General features: G+C 34.3%; 1 protein-coding gene and 1 pseudogene across 1 annotated transcript; both read left to right on the forward strand.

Moving 5' to 3' along the window:
* Nucleotides 1–1,083: 1,083 nt before the first annotated feature.
* LOC143568056 (fatty acyl-CoA reductase 3-like) lies at nt 1,084–6,271 on the forward strand (annotated as a pseudogene).
* A 12,007-nt stretch (nt 6,272–18,278) lies between these two features.
* On the forward strand, nt 18,279–22,895 carry LOC143568041 (alcohol-forming fatty acyl-CoA reductase-like). The gene is made up of 10 exons (XM_077054291.1): nt 18,279–18,373; nt 18,455–18,558; nt 19,030–19,232; nt 19,431–19,531; nt 19,958–20,153; nt 20,788–20,949; nt 21,633–21,714; nt 21,808–22,077; nt 22,530–22,657; nt 22,742–22,895. The coding sequence occupies exons 1-10, from the start codon at nt 18,295–18,297 to the stop codon at nt 22,893–22,895; spliced, it is 1,479 nt and encodes a 492-aa protein (XP_076910406.1). The 5' UTR covers nt 18,279–18,294.
* Nucleotides 22,896–23,339: the final 444 nt, after the last annotated feature.

Below are 23,339 nucleotides of genomic sequence, written 5' to 3' on the forward strand. Positions count from 1 at the left end.
TTGAATTCAGAGTTAGGGGTTATGATTGTGTTTGGATCGTTGTTTGAAACACCGACCTCTGGCACCCCACCACCGCTCTGGGAAATCGTTTATTTTGGGAAACCGTTTAACAAAACGATGGTCCAAATTGAATGTATTTAAAACAACAGGGTTGCAAATTGCAAGGTTGTAACAATCCTTTCATAAAAAACTGACTTTGGGTACCCGGCCGAACGACGGGGTCTCGATTGCAAAGAAAAAGTGCCACCACCTGGCCCATATATGTAAAGGTGGCACAACGGGGTTTAACTTGCGTTTGGGGTTAAACCACATGGACCATATTTACAATTAACTCTTTAAAAAATTTAACAAAAACATCACTACATTTCTTCAACAATCTTTATCTCCACCCCTCTAAAATTTAACAAAAACTCACACTTCTACAATCATTATTTTAGTTTGTTGGCGTATTTGAAAAACTATAAACGAGAAGATTTTCAAAAGTAAAGATGTCAGAAGAGATAATCAGTGATATAAATTCTCTCTTTTTTGTGATTTAAAGATTGAAATTCAAGTATTTAGACTTGTCAAATTGGCGTAAATTTGCGTTGTGTAAGTTATTTGGCTTGGCGGCTGGTCGGTCCTCATTTTTTTTTGGTGGGGTGGGGGACACCCTTAGGGCCGCTATTGTTAGCTGACTTTTGTACCAATGAAATTGCAGTAAGAAAAAAGAGAGAGGCATGATGGACGAGGCGTGAAGAATTTTTTATAAAGATAAATAAATTTTTAAGTATATATTTAATTTGTTTGACAAGACTAGTAAGGGTAATAATTAATGTTGCACAAGGAAAAGTAAAACACGACTATCATAAAAGGGTATCACATTGTTAGTCGTAACAATTATGCCCAAACATTAATTGAGTGTGCTCTTTCTTTACCTACATGATCACTTGTCTACGTATCTCCAACTCACTTCTCACCTTAACCTAGCTAGTTAATTTCCATCTTTATATATCACCTCCGTCCTATGTTCTTCTTCACCAATCTCTCTCTCTCTCTCTCTCTCTCTCTAAAGTGGTTGTGTTCTTGCCATACTTGCGACGAATGGAGTTGGATGGCATTCTTGGTTTTCATGCTAAAAGTATCCTCTCTCTCTCTCTCTCTATATATATATATGTATGTATGTATGTATGTATGTATTAATATTTTTCACAAATGCCATGTTATTTGTGTATGTGTGCAGTATTTGTGGAGAAGATACTTAGAGTTCAACCGAATGCGAAAAGGTTATCTTCTTGTGAAGGCTCCTTATGCCAAATCCGCTTTGCAGCGTTTCAATAAGGAGGTATATATTTGTTATTTGTGTATGTGTGTAGTATTTGTGGAGAAGATACTTAGAGTTCGATCCTTTTTCAAGTATATATATATTTGTTATTTCAATACGTAAGGATGTAATTATACATCGGGTTTGTGTTGCGGATGTTTCTTACGACTAAGAATAATATTGCACATTTGATACAATATGATTATATTGTTTAATTCGTTATTATGTCCATAACCTGATTTTGGGATCACGAAATCATTTCTATATTTCAATCCACCTTTTGAATTGTATGCACGCACGCACGCATGCTTGCATGCATGTCTGTATACTATAACAAAATCCCAGACTATTTACAAAAAGAAGATCTCTCACCATTTCAGGAAATTGATATTGGTAGTTAACTAACTTCAACTTACATATAGACACGTCACGTATACCGAATAAAACGGTAGGTCAATTAACATAATCACATAAATACTAAATAAGAAAAGTCAAATAATTTTCAAATAGAAATAATACTATATATGTCACATAAAACCTAATAAAAACAAGTATATAATAATTAAAATCATTTACAGGCAGTAGCAAAGGACTTGTTCAATATCTTGAAAGAGAAGTATGGTACAAAACTGCAGTCTTTCTTGTCGGAAAAGACAACTCCGGTAGCCGGAGACATCACCTATGAAAACTTGGGAATAAAAGACTCGATTTTGATTAAAGAGATGTGTGAAGATATTGATGTTGTTGTGAATGCAGCTGCCACCACCAACTTTGATGAAAGGTACAGATATTTTCTAACTTAAATATTGGAATATGTTATTTATACACCCTTTGGTTATCCACACACCCTACATACGATTGTATAGGGGCTATATTATCGTATGGAACCCCATGTTAAAGGGTGTGTGGGTAGGTCAAGGGTGTATGAATAACCAATGCCTAAATATTAAATTATGGATTTCTGTTTAAGATCGTATATTACGTTCTTGCGTTATTTCATATGAAAAAAACTTGTTTTTTTTGAGGTGAGGCATTTGGTGTTGCCAAATTTTAGAAACCTATAGTTATGAGACAATTATATAGAATGATTTTGATTTTTCTTATTTACTTTTGTACAGATACTGCATTAAATACACCGGGAGCTAAAAATGTTTTAATTTTTGCTAGCAAATGTGTTAAAATTATGTTGCTTCTCCACATATCTACGGGTTAGTATTTGCATACACGTGATATTAGACCACCTGTGGTGGGGTGCCATCCCCATCCCTGAAGCTCATAGGGCTGGGACCCACCCCCTTCTCTGGAAGGGTGGGGGGGGGACTTCCCACATGGCGGATAAAGAGGAGGAATGATAATAAAATAATAAGGTTATGACTTGAAAGGATTCATTACACCTATTTTAACTATAAAACCCATATAGTGACGTGACGTCACATAACGCATAACACTTACATAAAAACTCCATCTACTACACATGATCTAAGTACCGGTGCTTACTTAATGGACCATAATGCCACGCAGGGGATATGCTATGATTTTGTGTGCTGAGGTGGAATACACTTAGGCATAGTAGTGTGACGCCCATTTCTAAGACCGTAAGTCCATAATACTTGGTATAAGTAACGTGATAAAATTTACATAAAGATTCTAGGTTCTGTCAAATTTAAAATTTGCATAATATAAAAAATAAAAAAAAAAAGGCCAGGTAACTCTAAACGAATAAAACTTTTTATCATTTTTAAGCTAAAATCTTTCATTGCTATTTTCCTGGTCTGTATAAAAGTCTTGGTATTCTTGAATCACTTTCATATCAATTATCAACACTAGATTATGGATATTAACAATACAAATTTATAAATATACAATTTAATCTAAGTTGTTGATTTGATAGTTGTATATTTTGCATAACATTTTGTACGCCTCCATTCACTATGTTTTATGTAGTTGGTTTTGATGGGTTTGATGTCAATTTGTATATAGATGCATGGATGTTAATTTTTGATGCCCGCAAATTTTTTAAAATTCTGCAAACCGATACCATAACGAATCGAACCTATATCGACTTGGTTCATGCCATGTCCTTGTCGTAGCGCGGATTTGACTGATACCAACTGACTTCCCGCCGCAACGAGCGGGTTTCAAGCAACTAGTTTTTATTACATTTGCAACCATGGTAAATTTTAAAATTATCTCTAATTCAGCTTTTGTCTCTGGTGAAACTCCCGGGCTTATATTGGAAACTTCATATCATTTGGGAAAATCACTTAACGGTGCACACGGGTTAGACATCAACACAGAACAGACAATTATTGAAAAAAAATTAAAAGAACTTAGCTCTGATGAAACATCTACAGATGAAATGATTGCATTCGCCATGAAAGATTTGGGTATTGAAAGGTAAAAAATGGTTTTGCTTTTACCTTCAAATATTTTCTTATTTTTCCCATTTATCGCATCGATTATGATATGACTTTCGATACGAGATGAACCTAACACATATTTTGTGGGTTTAAGGCTTAGTTTAAATAAGTATGAGTCAGATTTAGTATAAATCTATGGACACAATTAGCTACGCTGGTCGGTTTATAGTTAACAAGTTTATATTTATAAACGTATTTATAAGGTACTAAATACTATACACAAATTATAAAATTTTCTGTTCAAAAAAAAAAATCTCCGTAGTTGTTTTTGTATTTTGTTAATTTGTAATCTTGTGTAGCAATATGAAAAAGAAACTAGGGTAAGTAATTAGACGGTTGTGAGACTGTCCGCATCAGTTCAGAGTAATTTTCTCCAGAAACAGCCTAGTCAGCGTGCCGCATCAACTTTTTATTCATTTTTTTTACAAACACTTCTACCTACAACAATAACATATTCATTCTTTCCACAAACAACCTCATAATTTCCACATCACCAATATGGAGGACCCATAAACCACCATCCTTCATCATCCATGATAAAGGATCTTCAAGGATGGATGACCTCCACCTCAACCTCCACAACACTTGCCTTTTTCATCCTTCTTACAAATCTCCTTCACATAAACTATGAATGACCCTGATGTGAAAAGGTTGTATCAATCCATCAATCATCCATGGTTACAAGAGTGGTGCACAGGTTCGTGTGTTTTAACATGATGTTCTTATTCTTATTGTGTTGGGTGTTGACCTTCAACCTACCAAGCCGTAAACACAACCCACAATCACTTTGGTTACATTTTCAATGCCTTCTTAAATTTATAACCTTTTTTTTCCCTAAATCATCATATATTTGGAAATTTCCACCATATAGAAGTTCAATTAATATCCTTGATTACAATTATAACAATTATAAGCGTCTTAAGTTATACATTGCGCATTCATTATACCCAGGGCACAAAAATTCGGGTGGCCAAATACTTATGTTTTTACCAAGGCATTAGGAGAAATGATTCTGGGACACTTGAAAGGAGATATACCATTAATTATTCTTCGGCCAAGTATTGTAACGGCCACGTAAAAAGAACCCTTCCCTGGTTGGATAGAAGGCATAAGGTATTTAATTCATCACATCATTCTAATGATTGAAAATTTTAATAACTAGCAAATTATAAGAAATCATATAGAATAATACGATGTATTTGAAAACTTTAGGACAATCTATAGCTTGGCAGTTGGTTATGGTAAGGGCTACCTATCATGTTTCCTCGGTGATCGAGAATCTGTAATAGACGCGGTGGCTTTAGTTTATTCATGATCTTAACTAATTAATCAGTTTGTTTTCATTACCGGAATCACTAACCATGAATTTGTAAGCAATGAACTGGCAGATACCCGCGGATATGGTAGTGAATGCTATGATCGCGACAATGGCAGCACACACAAATCAACCATCGTGTGAAATAATATATCATATTGGGTCTTCAGTATCGAACCCGTGGAAGTACAAGTCGATTCAACAAAGTGGGTATAAGTATTTTACAAGGAATCCATGGATTAATAAAGAAGGCAAACCAGTTAGAGTTGGTGAGGTTAAAGTGTTGAACTCCATGGCTAGCTTTCATAGATACTTTTCTCTTCGTTATCTCCTTCCATTACGGGTTAATAAGACTTCCCATACACTTACAAAATTGACTGCTCACAAGAAATTGTGGCAAAGACCCATGTTGTGGCGCGTTTATCATATCACATCACGTTGTACTATCACTATTGTGACGTTTTTCTTTTTCCACAACGAAATCGTATTTGCAACTTTAGTGATAAAAAAACTTTGTATCGTATATCATTTTTGCGACGGAATACTATGTGATGATTTCTTGTTGGATTCTACGTTGGAAATGCTTGCCATGATTTTGTTGTATGACTTGCAACAGAATTTTTGATGCAAATTCAGCAACAAAATTTTTAGTAGAAAATTAGTGACCAGAGTATTTGTTACAAAACTCGTAGCGCTTTATATAGCAAAGTAGTGACTGCTTTTGTCCGCACAAAACTAGCGACCGGGCTATCCTACCGCAAAAATAATTTGCTAATAAGTATAACCACCTTTTTTATTTATGTATTATGCGTATCATATTCCCATTCATGAATGTTTAAAATTAATATTCAAATATGTGTTTTCACTTTTCAAGGTTTGAACATTGTGAATTTAGCTTTATGTCATGCTTTTAATGGAACGTATTCAAATCTTAGAAGAAAGACCAGCTATGTGTTACGAATGGTGGAGTTATACAAGCCCTATTTGTTCTCAAAAACCTTGTAAGTCATTCTTATATGATCACAATTTAATTAACTTCCAGATCGATGTGATTTTAGTATTAATTTCTCTTTTTTTAAACAGCTATGATGATTTGAATACTGAAAAACTTTGTCAACTAGTAAGAGAAAACAAAGAGCCGATATGTTCTATTTTGATCCCAAGATAATAAATTGGGACATCTATTTTGAGCTTACATATCTTCCTAGTGTTGTTAAATATGTATTTAAATGATCTTAAAGCTCGCTATGATAACCTATCTCATGTTTTTTCTATGTAGTTCCTTGCATAAGTGTCATGCTTGATTTGCTTTATTATAACCGTGGTCAACTGTGAAATTAAGACACATTGAAGAAAATGTTCTTGCATGTAATTTGTAACCCTGATAATTGGCATATATGATATAAATGTGTGTTTTTCATCAAATGAGTTAAATGTGCGAACTCAAATGTGCCTTATTTGTTAAACAAATTAGACGTGACAACCTAAAATTTAGTTGTTTCTATGTCTTGTTTTGGTTCTGTTGAAGCAAAACCCGTCACACCAAGGTTCAGGATTGTTGAGATATGATATCAGGTTGAGAACTTGAGTCGAACACTGGCTACAAACCAATACACCATTAGCTTCGGCACAGTGAGAGACGCTTTCTCCTGGTTGCCAAGCTCCAACATGTGAATAACCATTTTCTCTCATATTAAATGCACGTTACGTACAACAAACACTTGAATACCACCTTTTCACCCGCATAGCTTGAGAAAGTCGTCATTTTATCAGAATCCGATATTTTCGTTTCGCCTATTTTTATATTGATTTGTTTTTCGTATATCTTAGTTTTTGATAAACGATTTTTTCAAGTAGGAATAGACGGCTACTCAACATCAAGGTAATGTAGAGTTTATATCGAGCCTTAAGATAATGTAGAGTTTTATATCGAACCTTAGAAATTTCCTTGCAAGGTAGTAATTTTTTTATCGGTATTCAGTTAACTATTAACATATAATTTCTTTTTTTGTTTCCAATTCGGTCGTTCGGGTCGGGTCAAATCGGACTGTACCCCTTCTTGAATTAACCCACCTCCTCACCATTGGGAGTAGAGTACGCAGATGGTGACCTTTCAAAATTACAATAATGCCCTTCTCAAACAGCTGGTGGGATAGCGCACCATGTATCATCTTCATAAAGGTTACTATTGTGGCTTCGGTAATCTTTGATTTTGTTCTGTTTTAATATTTATTTATTTATGCTTTTAGAAGTAGTTATTAACCTCAATGAAGATGATACATGGTGCTTTATCTCGGCTCCGTTTAGATTTGGATTATGTATTTTGTCTTTCGCGTAGCGCGAAGATTTTAAACTTGATCTGTTCGCGTCGCGCGAATGATCAAAATGTAAATTTTCACTTTTAGTCTTTGTACTTTCCAAAATACTAAACCCCTAGAGGGGAAAACTATCTCTTACCTTAATATTATTAGGTAAAAGTTGGTCAATACAAGTGTTGGAAGTGTTTGATCGTTAATATCAGTACAAAAGTGTGTATACCGATGTGTGTTCGTGTCCTATTACAATCATTACAGCTTCTATTTATAGTTACAATGGTTATAACAAGTAATAACAAGCAATAATGAACATTAAATGCTCTGGTGAGGATCTTGGAATGGTTACATATTGCATACCCTTGCCATAAACGAGTTGTAAGTCCCCCCAACGTCCATAATTTTCAATGTTTGACTGAGTATTCAGCTATATATTAATAATTGTCGAATGTTGCCTGCAAGACCAAATCAAGATTGAAAGGATAATGATAATTAAATAACGAAACTTACTGAGGATCCTGTCTGTCTGTGATCCTGATGCACTGTTAGGATTCTCTTATGGATTCTGCCCGTCATTATCCTTAAAATTTCTACTCACGAAGTATTATTATGTCAACAGCAATAGGAGGCACACATTCAAGAAATAGACATAAGGGGCACATGTCACCTATTACATCCAATAAGGTTAGGCAGAAAGTTAGTACATATTTAAAGGTTTTTTAATAAGGCACACATTCAAGAAATAGTCTGTCTCTCATCGCTCCAGAAACACAATTCAATGGACGAGAAAGGTTAGGCAGAAAGGTTAGTACACATTTAAAGGTTATTTTCTCAACCAAGTACTTAGATGGGGATAAGTCGGGCATGAGTCGGTCATTGTAAGTACATATTTAAAGGTTTTGAGGTAATATTTTTTAAATAGTTATGATGCATTGCTTACTTTTTCACATTATATAGACGGGTGAGTTAAATTGATATTACAAAATTGAGTACACAGAAATTACAACACAGGATTATGACGTGTCTGATGATTCTACCCGCGTGTTTTGACTTTTGAGCAGCTTTTAGTCTTTTAACTTCCATAAGACACATCAAGCGTTGCTCGACTATCTCTTGAAAACTTAGCCTACAAGGTGTCACATTGATATGGTGAGTATATTCATTAAGCAAGTTCTTTATAAAACAAATAATACACATTATTTAATTCATTACTTAGACAACTACTAATTTCGATTTATGTCAATAAAAAACATTGACTCATCTTTTTTCATAGTAAAAAGACATTGATTACAAGAAGATAACATTTTGGTGAGCCAAAAATGTCAAACTTATAACATCATACGTAGTTAAAACTTTGCACATAGGGACGTTTTGCGTCACGTGACGTCCAGTAAGTTTTTCAGAGTTTGCAAAATAGTGGTGTAGTCAAAACTCTACCCAAACATATTTATTGTATAATTTAGTGCGGAAAATGGTCCAAAAAAATGTGTGTGTGTATTTCTTTCGACACATTTTATGAATTACACTTAAAACATTAACTATCGAAGTATAAACGACAAATCTCGAAAAACTTTAGATGTCTTTACAATGTACTATAAACTTTAACTTAAAGACATTCAATGTGATTTACACTTGAAAACTTTTATGTTGATGTCCGTCCAGATCATAACTCTAAATATAAATAAAAACGAAAAAAATTTAAAGAAACAAAAATGTTTCCCTCGTCATTCTCATCCCAAAAAAAACGCCAAAAAGACACAATGCAGAGACAAAATACACAATTATAACTAAAAAAGACACAATAAATTGCAAAATATAACACAATGCTGAACAAAATATAACACACTGTTGAGTAATATAACACAATATCAAGAAAAAAATACACAATATCAAGGAAAAAAGACGCAATCAATAACGAAAATAAAAACAAAACACAATGATCTTTTTCCCTCAACATTGTGTGTGTGTTTTAAGAACAAGGAAGACGGTGGAAAATTTTTTGTGTTTTTACTTTTTTTGTTTTTTTATTATATTTTGAGTTATGATTTTTTTTTAATTTTTTAAAACTTTTTTTTTGTGTGGCTATAAATCCTTCTCATTTTTGTCTGCCTTTATAGAATAACTTGACCCCTTAAAGAACTTAACTTTCAAACTCGTTAAACAACCCTTAGAAACTCTTAAAATCGCTTAAAATGGCTAAAAACGTATTTATGAAAGTACAGGGACTAAATTTGACATTTTGGAAAATCTATTAAAGCATCACCCGTTGCGTTGCGCAACAGGGTTCACCATAGTTGGTCACGTAGCGTGTAACATTCGTTACTTTTCAAACCCGAAAACCTGACCCGTTTTGAATTTTTGGATTTCTGTTTTCAAGTACATACATATATATATATATATAGTTATATATTTTATATTCACGAGATTTCGTTTGACGTTCGTCAATGTTTTCTGACTCGGTTTATCATTCAAAGTATGTTTGTTCGTCGTTTATATTCCGACGTTTGATGTTCAATGTGCGTTCGAATAGTATTGATTCATTTACAAAATCTCGGGCTTTATCGTTAATTGTGCTTGGCGGGATTAGACACTTAAATATTCCAAAATCGAAGTTATTTAACTTAAATTATATAGTTCAGGGTTAAAAAATGAAATGTTAAATATTAATCTTAAACTTAAAGGGTTATTAAACTCTAGGGGTGCAAACTGTAAATTCTATTTAAATTATATTAATATTAAACCCTACCCACCCGTCCCTACCCCGTTTTCCCGATGGGCCTCCGGAATCCGGCACCGAATGTGGCCACCACCACCTTAAAACGTGTGTTTAATCCAAATAAATTATATAAAATTCGGTAATCATCGATATTATATCTTAACAAACCATTTAATTGCGTCATAACGACCTAATCAATCCCGTAATGGACGCCGGAATTTTTGAAAATCAATTAACCAAATTAACGCGTATACGATCCAAATTGTTAGTATAAATACCACCCTCTCCTCAATCTAAACTCGCTCACACCTTTCTTTCTCTCTAATCTCCTCTAACTTGGCCGTAATCAAGCCCAAGGACATCGACTCCAGCAAGCCCCTGTTCTCCGTCAAATCATCTCGTTATAAGGTAATTATAATATGCAAATGAACGTCGTTGCTTCAAGAATCAAAACCCCCCAAAGTAAGTTTATCTAACAATAAACAGATTCGTCAATTGAAAATTAGGGTTATTGAGATGAAGAAGATGATTCTGATAATTATATTTATATAACTTTTCTTAAACCTAAACTGAATTGATCTATAGCTCAACAGCTTAACTTCGTAACATGTATCCAACAGACCCGGGTTCTAAGCCCGGGTCAAGCGCATCTTCTATTTAAAAGTCGGTTTATTATTATTATTATTATTATTAAAACCTATTAAAACTATGATCAAAACGGATGTCTTCCCCAGAACAGCTGGATAACACACTGACCTTGTATCACCAAGACTCGGGTTCGAAACCCGGGTCATACACTAATTTTTTTTGTATTATTTAATATCAGTTTATTTATATTAATTAACCTTTTAAATCAATTAAAAAATCAAAATAAATTTATAAAAATATTTTTTAATTAAATAAAAATTATGTAAATTAACTATAAAATATATCTCACCATTTTAAACTTAAAAACCAAGTTTTCCATTTTCGTACGCAGTTATTAAAAATCGTTTACTAATCTTAACGTAAACTTTAATTTTCTAAAAATCGTTTCGTAAATGCAATAATTATATTTATGGCTTATAAACAATAGTTCAAGTATTTCGAACGTTTAAACTTCATATTCCCGCCGTTAGAATACTTAAATCATATTAATAAATGAGTTGCCGTTAAAGCATAAATAACAATATCATCATCATCATCATCGTACTCAGTATATCCCACCAATAGCAAAGCTATGGTAGGGTCTGAGGAGGGTAAGATGTAGACAGCCTTACCTCTACCCTATAAGGATAGAGAGGCTGCTTTCGGTGAGACCCCCGGCTCGATAGTAGTTTTGCATCAAGCGTTGGACATAAGGCACATAGCACTCAATCATCGGGACACCGGCTGATCGGTGCATGTACCCTTGTCTTTCGGCTATCAACGCCACTACATGATGCCTGATTAACCGTCCGTCACTTTTAACGTTATTTTCACGAGATTAGTAAAATAACGTCAAAATTAGTGCAATTTCACTTTTGCCCACCCGAGGGTTCACACATATATACATCATATGTGCGCACCACAAGCAGGGCTACATAAATAACAATATAATAATCTAAAAATAATATAAAGTATTCCTTGCAAGTTATACAATAAACAATCCCGCACGATTATCGATTAAGTCTTGTTTTACTCAATTTAGTTAGTGCGGATCGCTTGTTTCAGCTTTCGTGACGCGTTCGGTTGTTAGCCATTTTTCAACGCTTTCGAGTTCTCCTTTTTGCTTCAATACCTAAGGTGAGTTTGTCACAACCCCTTTTTAAAACGTTTTCATATTTTGGGGTAGCATATATATCCATTATAAAATTCAAGTATTATTATTTCGATTACAAACTACAATTCGTATATGGACTTGTGTGTTATTTGAATTACTTGCTCGAACTTTACTTGCACGTGGTGGTTGCCTCATTAAGTATGATCATACGCTCCCCTTTGCACTCCGGTCCATTTGTACCGAGTGGAAAAGGGCCTCATTATCCAAGTATGTTGGTTGTTACTAACTGGAAAGGACCTTACTTGCGCGAATACCCAAGTACGTTGGTTGATACCAACAGGAAAGGACTTTACTTACTCGTTTATCACTTGTCCATGAATTGTATGATTTTTATATATGTATATAAAACTGTGGGAACTCACCAGCTATGTTCATAGCTGACTTTATTTTATACATATGTTACAGGTGTAAAGATACGAGGATGAAAGTTAGAAGACATATAGCATGCCTATAAGATATTCAAAGAACAACTTATCATTTATTTATTTATTGTTTCAACTTGTATTATTTGATAAACTTGTGTTACATGATGATTTAAATGAAATAATGTTATTATGGTCACCTAATAGTGTCACGTGTGTTTGAGCAATCTGTACGTCACACTCAGACATTTCCGCTTTAGCCAGGGTGTTACATAGCGCGACCAAACAGCAGACCAACAGATCGTTAGGTTTTCATTTAATGTCAAATCTTTCTTAAACTGACCCTAATCACGAAAATTAAGCCCCAAGTCATGTCATCTGATAGTATAACATGTCCACATTCATTTTCTTGTTGTGCAAACGAAATCTTTAAGTTAATTGACCCGATTTTGCATAATAAGCTTATTCAGTTTCCTTAAACGAAGTATTACCAAATAAACAATTCTGGAGTATTATACTTAATCATAATATATCTCTAAACCTTAAAAACTACTGCCTTCCATCCGTCCTCCCCATATTCCACGAATTTCCTCTCTTCCTTTATCAATTTCTTCAAAATTATTCAAGTTTCAAGCTTAGTTTGACCTTGGTGTTCAAGACTCATTTGACCATGAATTTCTCTTGGTTCTACTCATTGTTTAGGTAACTTGTCTGCTGTGTTTTTGTAGGTTTTTATTCATTTAACAAATACCTAATTTCTAGGATTAAGGGAGTCTCGATGGTCAATTTGATCCCGACCCGTTTCAAGGCATAATAGTCAAAATATTTGACTGTTCGATTTCTCTATATTTTGCTCAAAATTAGCTATCGAGTCAAAAGACTTTTGGTTTTTTTTGAAATTTTGATTGATCAGAATCCGAATCCCAATTCGAAGTTCGGATTCTGAACAGTATCAGCTTGCTTAAACATTAAATATTTCATATCTTGAGTTTTATACATCCGTTTGATCTGATTCCAACGGCTATGTTCTCATTTTTAACCCTAATGTACTATCTCAAATTTCCAGGTCAGTTCGCGTTGGATCAGTCAACACGTTAAAGGCCCGGGACTCATTTATTATTCTTAATTTATTTTTTAGCTCACCAATCATTAAGGTGAGTAATCACTCCCTAGTTTTACTGCTTTTTAAAATCTTTTTAGGAACTTATATGTACTTATTTATATTTTAATACTACATATTATCTATACTAGCAAATCATGATTATTGTGTTGTTGATCAATTAAATGCTTAATTGATATTTACTTGCTTATTTGTTTAATTCTAGCATTCGGAGAGGTCGATCATTTATTATAGCATACTCATTGATACCATCTTATTAGCCAAAGCTCGATTCGCTAGGCAATGGTCAACCGACACCCTTACTTGTATTTATTCTGTCTTAGTAGCCAAACCCAATTTGCTAGGCAATGGTCAAACGAAACAAATTATTTACTCATTATTTCATTGTTGATATTCACAATATTGATTTGCAGTTTTTCTCATATATTATAATTAATGTCAAAAACTCGTTATTACTTACTCAACCTCGTGTTGAAAACCATATATATTTTGTTCGCATATTTCAGGTTATCATATGAATTGAAGCGAAGGTGAAGATCATTTAGAAAAGACCATAGGCCATTTAATGAAAAGACAAAGTGTTATCGATTATTTAAGTTGGATTATTTGTTTTGAGTTTAATGGTTTCCTTTTCGGATTATTTTGTAATTTTTGAAACATTGTGTACTTGATTTGAAATCTTAAATAAATAAATAAGATATTGACATAAATTACATGATAGTGTCTTATAAGCTGCGAACCAACAGTTCACGCCCCGACATTCCGCCGTAGGTTAGCGTGTGACACCGCCTCTCTAAAATTTAACAAAAACTCACACTTCTTCCAATTATAAAAAGCTATTATTCACCATATATCATCTCTCTCACCCATACACACCAACACGTATACATTAAAAGATTGTTATGGTGGGTAGGTGGGAGGTGGCGAGAATGAAGCTTTCCATGGATCGTTATTTTAGTTTGTTGGCGTGTTTGAAAACTAGGAATGAGAAGATTTTTGAAGGTAAAGATGTCACGATTGAAAACATAATCGGTGATATAAAGTTTTTGAGTTTTTTGTGGTTTAAATAGATCGAATTTCAAGTATTTATAATTGTTGAATTGGTGTGAATTTGCTTTGTGTATGTACTTTGGCTTGGCGGCTAGTCTTCTCGCTACGCAGGTTATGGGGATGGCGGCTTAGGGCTACTATTGTTAGTTGGCTCTTGTAAGAATACAAGTTACAGTTAAAAAAAATAGTATGGTGGAAGGGGCATTGGAATTTTCTATAAAATGAGAAATAAATTTTAGAGTTAATTGCAATTATGGTCTCTGTGGTGAAACTTAAAACTAGTATGGTGGTGGCTTTTTTGCAGATAAGCCCCTATGGTGGTCATTTTTTGCAATCGGGATCCCGCCGTGAACCCAAAATTTGTTTTTCTGTAAAAGACCATTATACCCTTGCAATTTGCAACGTTGTGGTTTTAAATACATGCAATTTGGACCCTTGGTCTGTTAAAAGATTTCCCTCCAAGTAAAAATAATAACAAAACCGTGCACCATGGGTTTCGAACGCGGGTCTAGCATACCAAGTACAACAAACGCAACGAACTGGACTAAAATGATTGTTGATAAAAATTGGTAATGTTTATTGAAATACACACACCGCATATTCATCACAATAACCAAATAACATAAAAATGTATATTAGTTGACGGGATGGTTTTGCACCAACAGGCCTAGTTTTGTAGCACAAATTCGTTGACAGGAAGGTTATCAAGCAGTGGGTTATACCTGACTGATTTCTTTGTTTTCGCAGGACCACGATGGCCACCTAATTTGATTCCTGATCTTGTTCTACTGCTAGTGGCGGTTGTAGGTTGGGAAGCTTTCACGCCGCTCTTAGTTTGCAAACTAGGGGAGTCAATTTCTGCTTCAATTGACGCCACATTCAGGCTGACATGGGTGCAATTAACCTCCAAAGTGTAAAGCCTCGATCCCGATGCCCTACATTGGGTGTTGGGTTTACTGATAAACACAATTCTAAATATCAGAGTGAATTAAAACTTTTCACGAAATCATAAAACATTAACCAATATATTACAAATAATCAAATCTTGTATTAACAGAAGTTAACTTGTCTTAAACATAACATAAAATTTCAAAATACTTCTTCTCAAGATGCCATCCTCCCAGTCCCTACCATGTGTCATCCTTAAGCTAGCTCCTTTAACCTATTTACTGCGTGCATACTAAAAGTCAGTTACGCTAAGTGAGTTCTAGTTAATCAGGTAACATACATTACATTCACATTCTTACATACATATATCCGAAGATATATATTACATACTTAACCTGCTTACCGTTTATTCAAACATACTTATATACATTTTTACTTTTATACTTTCATACATTCGTACTTTCATACTTTAACTTACTTTCATTAAATGATACATACATAATCGTTCTATATTTTAAAGAGCCTTTCACCCTATTACCTTCACATATATTATTAGAGTCTGCAACCCTTTAATCTTCGCATATATTATTAGGGCTTGCAACCCTTTATTCTCGTAGATATTATTAGGGTCTGCAACACTTTATTCTCGCAGATATTATTAGGGTCTGCAACCTTTTACTTTTCTCATATATTATTAGGGTCTACAACCCTTTAACCATACAAACCATACATTCCTTGCCATACAACTATACATACCATACATTCTTTGCCATACAACCTTACATATGTGTGTGTGTGTGTGTGTGTGTATATATATATTCCCGTTTACATCATTGCACATACCCTTAACTCTTTCTATACCCATCAAGTATCATTTATAAGTATTCTTATAGCATACACTTACCAATTAAGGTAAGTGTATTAACTAATCACATAGAAGTATACACATAGCCCCAAAAACGTAACAGAGAAATGGGGCTAGAAACTCACCTGAAGTCGGTTTCTTTCTGAGTTAATTGTGACACCCTTCCTTAGCTGTGCACGGCTAACTATGTAATAATTTAAGTATCAATTTACTACTTCTAAACAAATCATACTTCTAGGATAGTGAAGTCCCTAACGAACGGGGGTTCGAGGGTTGTGCCCCTCCTAGCAGGGTCCAAGGGGTCGAGTTAAGTTTTACAACAATTCAGATCGCATGTAAAACCAATCGCATCGCATGGCTAAAGGAATCGCATCGAATGGATGCAACCAGTCACATCGCATGGCTCAATGAATCGCATTGCATGGCTCAACGAATCGCATCGCATGGATGCAACCAGTCGCATCGCATAGGTCAACCAATCGCATCGCATGGATGCAACCAATCGCATTGCGTGGGTCAAAGATTTGCATCGCATTTTTCCAACTAATCGCATTGCATGACTATGCGATGCGATTCTTCTTTATGCGATCAGATTTGGGGTTTTTCTTCATTTAACCATTCTTTTACCCATTTTGCCCCTTAACCATCCTTATGCCCCGTTTTATTGTTTTGGTGAGTTTTGGGTCGTAACAACTTGGTCTTCTTGCTTTTACATGGCCCGGAGGTTGCTCATTCACCCCAAACCGCTCCCCGTTAACTCACGGCTCGGCAAGTTTATGTTTTTCTTGTATTTCACAGCTCGATCTACTATCCTAACGACTTTCATGGCAAACCGACCTCAAACAGTTAACCTTTTTAACTAAAACGTACCTTTTTTATCCGGTTTTGCGTTGGATCTGATTAGATACGGGATTAGTTCTTTGTTTCTTGTTGTTTAGGTGAAGATCTAACACAAACTTGCTTTGGTTGGATTCGGATCTGGCCGAAATATGGAAAGGGGTGTTTGTGTGTGTTTTGAGTGTGTGGAGGCAAGGTGGAAAAATGTGGGTTTAGAGTTTTAGGGAGGGTTAAGGGTGTTTATATACCCCAAGCCCATGGACCTTAAGACCCATTACTATCCCTTAGTCCATCTTTTATTTCTAAGCCTACCACTCAAGCCCTTAATTACTTAGCAAGTTAAATAACGACACGCATTGAATAATAAAACTTTCCTTTTATTTAATATTCTCAAAAGACGGATGTTACACAAAGCTACCAATTGGTTATCAATTGAGACCTTAATCGGACCATCAGAGGTGGTAGAAACATATGCGGTACATAAATTGGACCCAATCTCAAGTTGGGTGGTAGTGGCACCCGTCCTTTTGAGATGGAGACCCGATGTCTCTCAAATTAGAGTGGGAATTAGGCATATTTGGGCCACGTTCAGGAGGTATAGGCAGCTTGGGTGGAGGATTTGGTGGATTAGATCCACCAATTGAAGAAATCATGAACATAAAGAAGGGGGCGGCTAAAGAGAAGGGAGAGAGTTCTAGAGAGAGAAAAAATTTTAGCAAATTGAAGATTGAAGAAGATGTGAACTATATATTTGGGTCACATGATTCAAAACTGCAATTAAGTCTTATTATTCTAATTATTTTTATTATTAGGCATGAAAAGACGACTTTACCCCTGGATTTAATGGTCAACCAAACATTTGACTGGACGGAAAACCCAAATTGCAAAAAAAAGGACCACCAGAAGGGCCTTATCTGCGAAAATGTCACCACATGGTTGAAAGCTATGATTTGAATTTCACCATATGGACCATAACTACAATTAACTCTAAATTTTAAGAAGTATATATTTTGTTTGACATGACTAGGGGAAGGGTAATAATTAATGTTGCACAAGGAAAAGTAAAGCATGACCGTAATAAAAGGGTATCATCCATTGTTAGTCACTTATTACTTGTGGCCAATCATTGATCGGGTGTGCTCTTTCGTTACCCACATGATCACCTGCCAACTACCTCCAACTCCCTTCTCACCTTAACCTAGCTAGTTAATTTCCATCTTTATATATAACCTCCTTCTTATGTTCTTCACCAATCTCTCTCTCTAAAGGGTTTGTGTTCTTCAGTTCTTGCCATACTTGCGACGAATGGAGTTGGATAGCATTCTTGGTTTTCTTGATAGCAAGACCATTTTAATCACCGGTGCCACTGGTTTTCTTGCTAAAAGTATCCATTCTCTCTATTTGTGTGTGTGTATGTTAATGTTATTCACAAACATCATATTATTTGTGTACGTATAATGTGTAGTATTTGTGGAGAAGATACTTAGAGTTCAACCGAATGTGAAAAGGTTATATCTTCCTGTGAGGGCTCTTGATGCCGAAACCGCTTTGCAATGTTTCAATAAGGAGGTATATATCAATCGTTTGTATTTTGTTATTTCAATACGGAAGGATGTAATTAACTATTTATACTTCGGGTTTGTGTTGCGGATGTTTCTTACAACTAAGAATAATGTTGCACATTTGATACAATACGATCATATTGTTTAATTTGTTATTATGTCGATCACTTGATGTTAGGATCACGGAATCATTTCTATATTTCAATCCGGCCAGTTTTTGAATTGTCTAGAACTGTAACAAAATCCAAGACTAGTTACAAAAAGAAGATCTCTCGCCATTTCAGGAAATTGATATTGATAGCTTAACTAACTCCAACTTACATGTAGACACGTCAAGTATACCGAATAAAACGGTAGATCAATAAACATAATTACATAAATACTTAAAAGAAAAGTTAAATAATTTTCAAATCGAACAATAATATATGTGTACATAAACCCTAATAAAAAAACAAGTAATAATTAAAATCATTTACAGGCGGTAGCAAAGGACTTGTTCAATATCTTGAAAGAGAAGTATGGTACACAACTGCAGTCTTTCTTGTCAGAAAAGGTAACTCCGGTTGCCGGAGACATCACCTATGAAAATTTGGGAATAAAAGACTCTAGTTTGATTAAAGAGATGTGGGAAGATATTGATGTTGTTGTCAATGTAGCTGCCACCACCAATTTTGATGAAAGGTACAAATATTTTCTAACTTAAATATTAAATTCTATGGATTTCGGTTTAAAATCATATATTACTATGAGTTATTTTATATGAAAAAATTGTCTATTTTGAGACATTTGGTGTTGTCACCCTTTAAAAACCTATAGTTATGACTTATGAGAAACAATTATGAAGATTGATTTTGATTTTTCTTATTAAATTTTTTACAGATATGACACGGCATTAGCTTTGAATACATTTGGAGCTAAACATGTTTTAAATTTTGCTAGCAAATGTGTTAAAATTAAGTTGCTTCTCCACATATCTACAGGTTAGTATATACATACACTTGATATTACTATATTAGTACTAGTGCTTACTAAATGGACCATAATGCCACGCAGTGGATATGTTATGACTTGTGTGCTGAGGAGATCCATTTAGGCATAGCGACGCCCTTTTCTAAGACCATAAGTCCATAACACTTGGTCTAAGTAACATGATAAAATTTACATAAAGATTATAGATAATGTCAAATTTAAAATTTGCATAATATAAGGAAAAAAAGGCCAGGTAACTCTAAACGAATAAAACTTTTTATCATTTTTAAGCTAAAATCCTTCATTGCTATTTTGCTGGTCTGTAGAAAATATGTATTGTTGAATCCCTTTGATCAACACTAGATTATGGATACTAACAATACAAATTTTATTACTATTTGCAACCGTAATAAATTTTAGAATCATCTCTAATTCAGCTTTTGTCTCGGGTGAAACTCCTGGGCTCATATTGGAAACTCCATATCGTTTGGGAAAAGCACTAAACGGTGCACACGGGTTAGACATCAACACAGAACAGAAAATTATTGAAAAGAAATTGAAAGAACTTAGCTCTGATAAAGCATCTACAGATGAACTAATTACATTGGCCATGAAAGATTTGGGTATTGAAAGGTAAAAAATGTTTTTGCTTTTACCTTCAAATATTTTCTTCTTTTCTCATTTATCCTATTGACTATGATATGAACTTTTGATACAGGATGAACCTAACATAGATTTTGCGGGTTTAAGACTTAGTTTAAATGAGTTTTGAGTCAGATTTAGTATAAATTCATGGACACACTTAGCTAAATTGGTCGGGGACGTTACAGTTGACCATTTTATTTTTATAAACGTATTTATAAGGTATTGTATACTATACAAACAAATTTTCTTTAGTTGTTTGTATGTTTTGTTAATTTGTAATCTTGAGTAGCCATATGAAAAAGAAACTAGGGTAAACTAATTAGACGGCTGTGAGTTGTGACCGTATCACTCCATCATCCATGGTTACAAGAGTCGTGTACAGGTTTGTGTGTTTTAACATGATGCTCTTATTCTTATTGTGTTGACTGCTGACCTTCAACCTATCAAGTCGAAACACAACCCACAATCATGCTTTGGTTACATTTTCAATCCTCATAGTGTACGTACTATATCATTAGCTATTAAAAAAAAGTTCAATTAAATAATTAATATCCTTGATTACATTTATTTAAAACAATTATTATAAGTGTCTTAAGTTACGCATTGCGTTTATTATATACAGGGCACATAAATTCGGGTGGCCAAATACCTATGTTTTTACCAAGGCATCAGCAGAAATGATTCTGGGACACATGAAAGGAAATATTCCGTTAGTCATTCTTCGACCAACTATTATAACGGCCACATACAAAGAACCCTTCCCCGGTTGGATAGAAGGCATAAGGTATTTAATTCATCACATCATTCTAATGATTGAAAATTTTAAGGTGTATTGTTTTTATTTATCCCAACTATTATCTTTTGGTCGTTGCCGTTTCCAACTAAGGAATTAACTGTTGACGGTCCTAACTTTTAACGTAGTTGTTCCCAACGAGCCGCAACAAATCGAATTCAAACGCCATTACTTGTAGGTCGCCGAAAAAATGATTTTGGCCGGAAAAGTCACATTTTTGTCGGTAAACTCAACCTAAACAATATCACCACCACCAACTGACTCACGACCAACCAACCATCACCATTTGAGCACCACCAATCGAGACAGTAGTTTTAGGGTTCAGGCTTTGGTTTTTACTAGAAAAATGTTCATGAAGGTCCGATCTATGGTTACAAAGATGTTTGGGACGAAAATGTTGAGTTTTCCCGAAAAAATGTGAATTTTTCGACCAAACATTTTTTTCGGCGATGTGCAAGTAACAACGTTAGGATTCTATTAGTCGCGGAACGTTGAGTACAAATAGGTTAAAAGTTGATACCATCAACAGCCAATTTGTTAGTTGGGACCGGCAGCAACCAAAAGATGATATTTGGGATTAATAAAAACCAATACACCAAATTTTAATAACTAACAAAATTTTCTTATAAGAAATCATATAGAATAATACCATAGTATGTGTTTAAAAAATTCAGGACAATCGATAGCTTGGCAGCTGGTTGTGGCAAGGGCTACCTATCATGTTTCCTCGGTGATTCAGAATCTATAATAGACACGGTGGGTTTAGTTTATTCATGATGTTAACTAATTAACTAGTTTGTTTTATGACCAAAATCGCTAACTATGAATTTATAAGCAATGAATGAGCAGATACCTGCGGACATAGTAGTGAATGCTATGATCGCGACAATGGCAGCACACGCAAATCAACCATCGTGTGAAATAGTATATCATATTGGGTCTTCAGTATCGAACCCATGGAAGTACAAATCAATTCAACAAAGTGCGAATAAGTATTTTACAAGGAATCCATGGATTAATAAAAAAGGCAAACCAGTTATAGTTAGTGAGATTAAGGTGTTGAACTCCATGGCTAGCTTTCATAGATACTTTTCTCTTCGTTATCTCCTTCCATTACAGGTTAATAAGACTTCTCATACACTTACAAAATTGAGTATTAACAAGAGATATATTGTGGCAAAGACCCGTGTTGTGACACTTTTATCATATCAAATCAAGTCGCACTATCACTAGTTTGACGTTTTGTTTTTTCACAATGAAATCATATTTGCAACTTTAGTGATAAAAAACGTATCGTATATCATATTTGCGATGGAATACTCTCTGATGATTTCTTGTAGGATTCTACGTAAGAAATGCTTGCTAAGACTTTCATTCCATGACTTGCGACGAAATTTTTGTTGCAAAATGGGCAACAAATCCATTTGTGACCGAATTTCTAATGGAAAATTAGTGACCAAAGTATTTTGTTACAAAATTTGTAACGCTTTATATAGCAGAGTATTATACATATAATATTGATATTCTCATTCGTGAATGTTTAAAATTAATATCCAAATATGTGTTTTCAGGGTTTGAACGTTGTGAATTCAGCTTTATGTCATGCTTTTAATGGAAAGCATTCAAATCTTAGAAGAAAGACTAATTATGTGTTACGGATGGTGGAGTTATACAAACCCTATTTGTTCCCAAAATCCTTGTAAGTTCACTCGTATATGACAATTTAATTAACTTTCAGATTGATTTGATTTTAATATTAGTTTATCTCTCTTTCTTTTAACAGTTATGATGATTTGGATACTGAAAAACTTCGTCAACTAGTAAGAGAAAACAATGATGAAGCCGATATGTTCTATTTTGATCCCAAGATAATAAATTGGGACATTTATTTCGAGCTTACGCATCTTCCTGGTGCTGTTAAATATGTATTTAAATGATCCTAAAGCTTGCTGTGATAACTTATCTTGTGTTTTTTTCTATGTATTTCCTTGAATAAGTGTCATAAATTATGCTTGATTTGCTTTATTGTAACCGTGGTCAACTTTGAAATTAAGACACATTGAAGAAAATGTTCTTGCGTGTAATTTGTAACCCCGATGTATTGACATATATAATATAAATAAGTGTGTGTGTTTTTCATTAAATGAGTTAAATGTGTCAACTCGAATGCGACTTATTTGTTAAACGCATTAGACCTGACAACCTAAATTTTAATTGTTTCTATGTCTTGTTTTGGTTCTGCTGAAGCAAAACCCGTCACACCAAGATTCAGGATTGTTGACTAATGATATGATATTAGGTTGAGAACTTGAGTCGAGCACCAGCTACAAACCAATATGCCATTAGCTTCGGCACAGCGAGAGACGATTTCTCCCAGTTGC

Source organism: Bidens hawaiensis, unplaced genomic scaffold (assembly GCF_021521415.1).
Source record: "Bidens hawaiensis isolate Kalapana, Puna unplaced genomic scaffold, B.hawaiensis_p1.1 tig00023795_1, whole genome shotgun sequence".
NCBI classification, from domain to species: Eukaryota; Viridiplantae; Streptophyta; class Magnoliopsida; order Asterales; family Asteraceae; genus Bidens; species Bidens hawaiensis.

Bases quoted from the DNA above. Each gene is read 5' to 3' on its own strand.
- LOC143568041 (XM_077054291.1), top strand. From the start codon at position 18,295: ATGGAGTTGGATAGCATTCTTGGTTTTCTTGATAGCAAGACCATTTTA. The intron at 19,233-19,430 runs GTACAAATATTT...AATTTTTTACAG, and splicing joins ACCACCAATTTTGATGAAAG to ATATGACACGGCATTAGCTT. The intron at 20,950-21,632 runs GTATTTAATTCA...TAAAAAATTCAG, and splicing joins GGTTGGATAGAAGGCATAAG to GACAATCGATAGCTTGGCAG.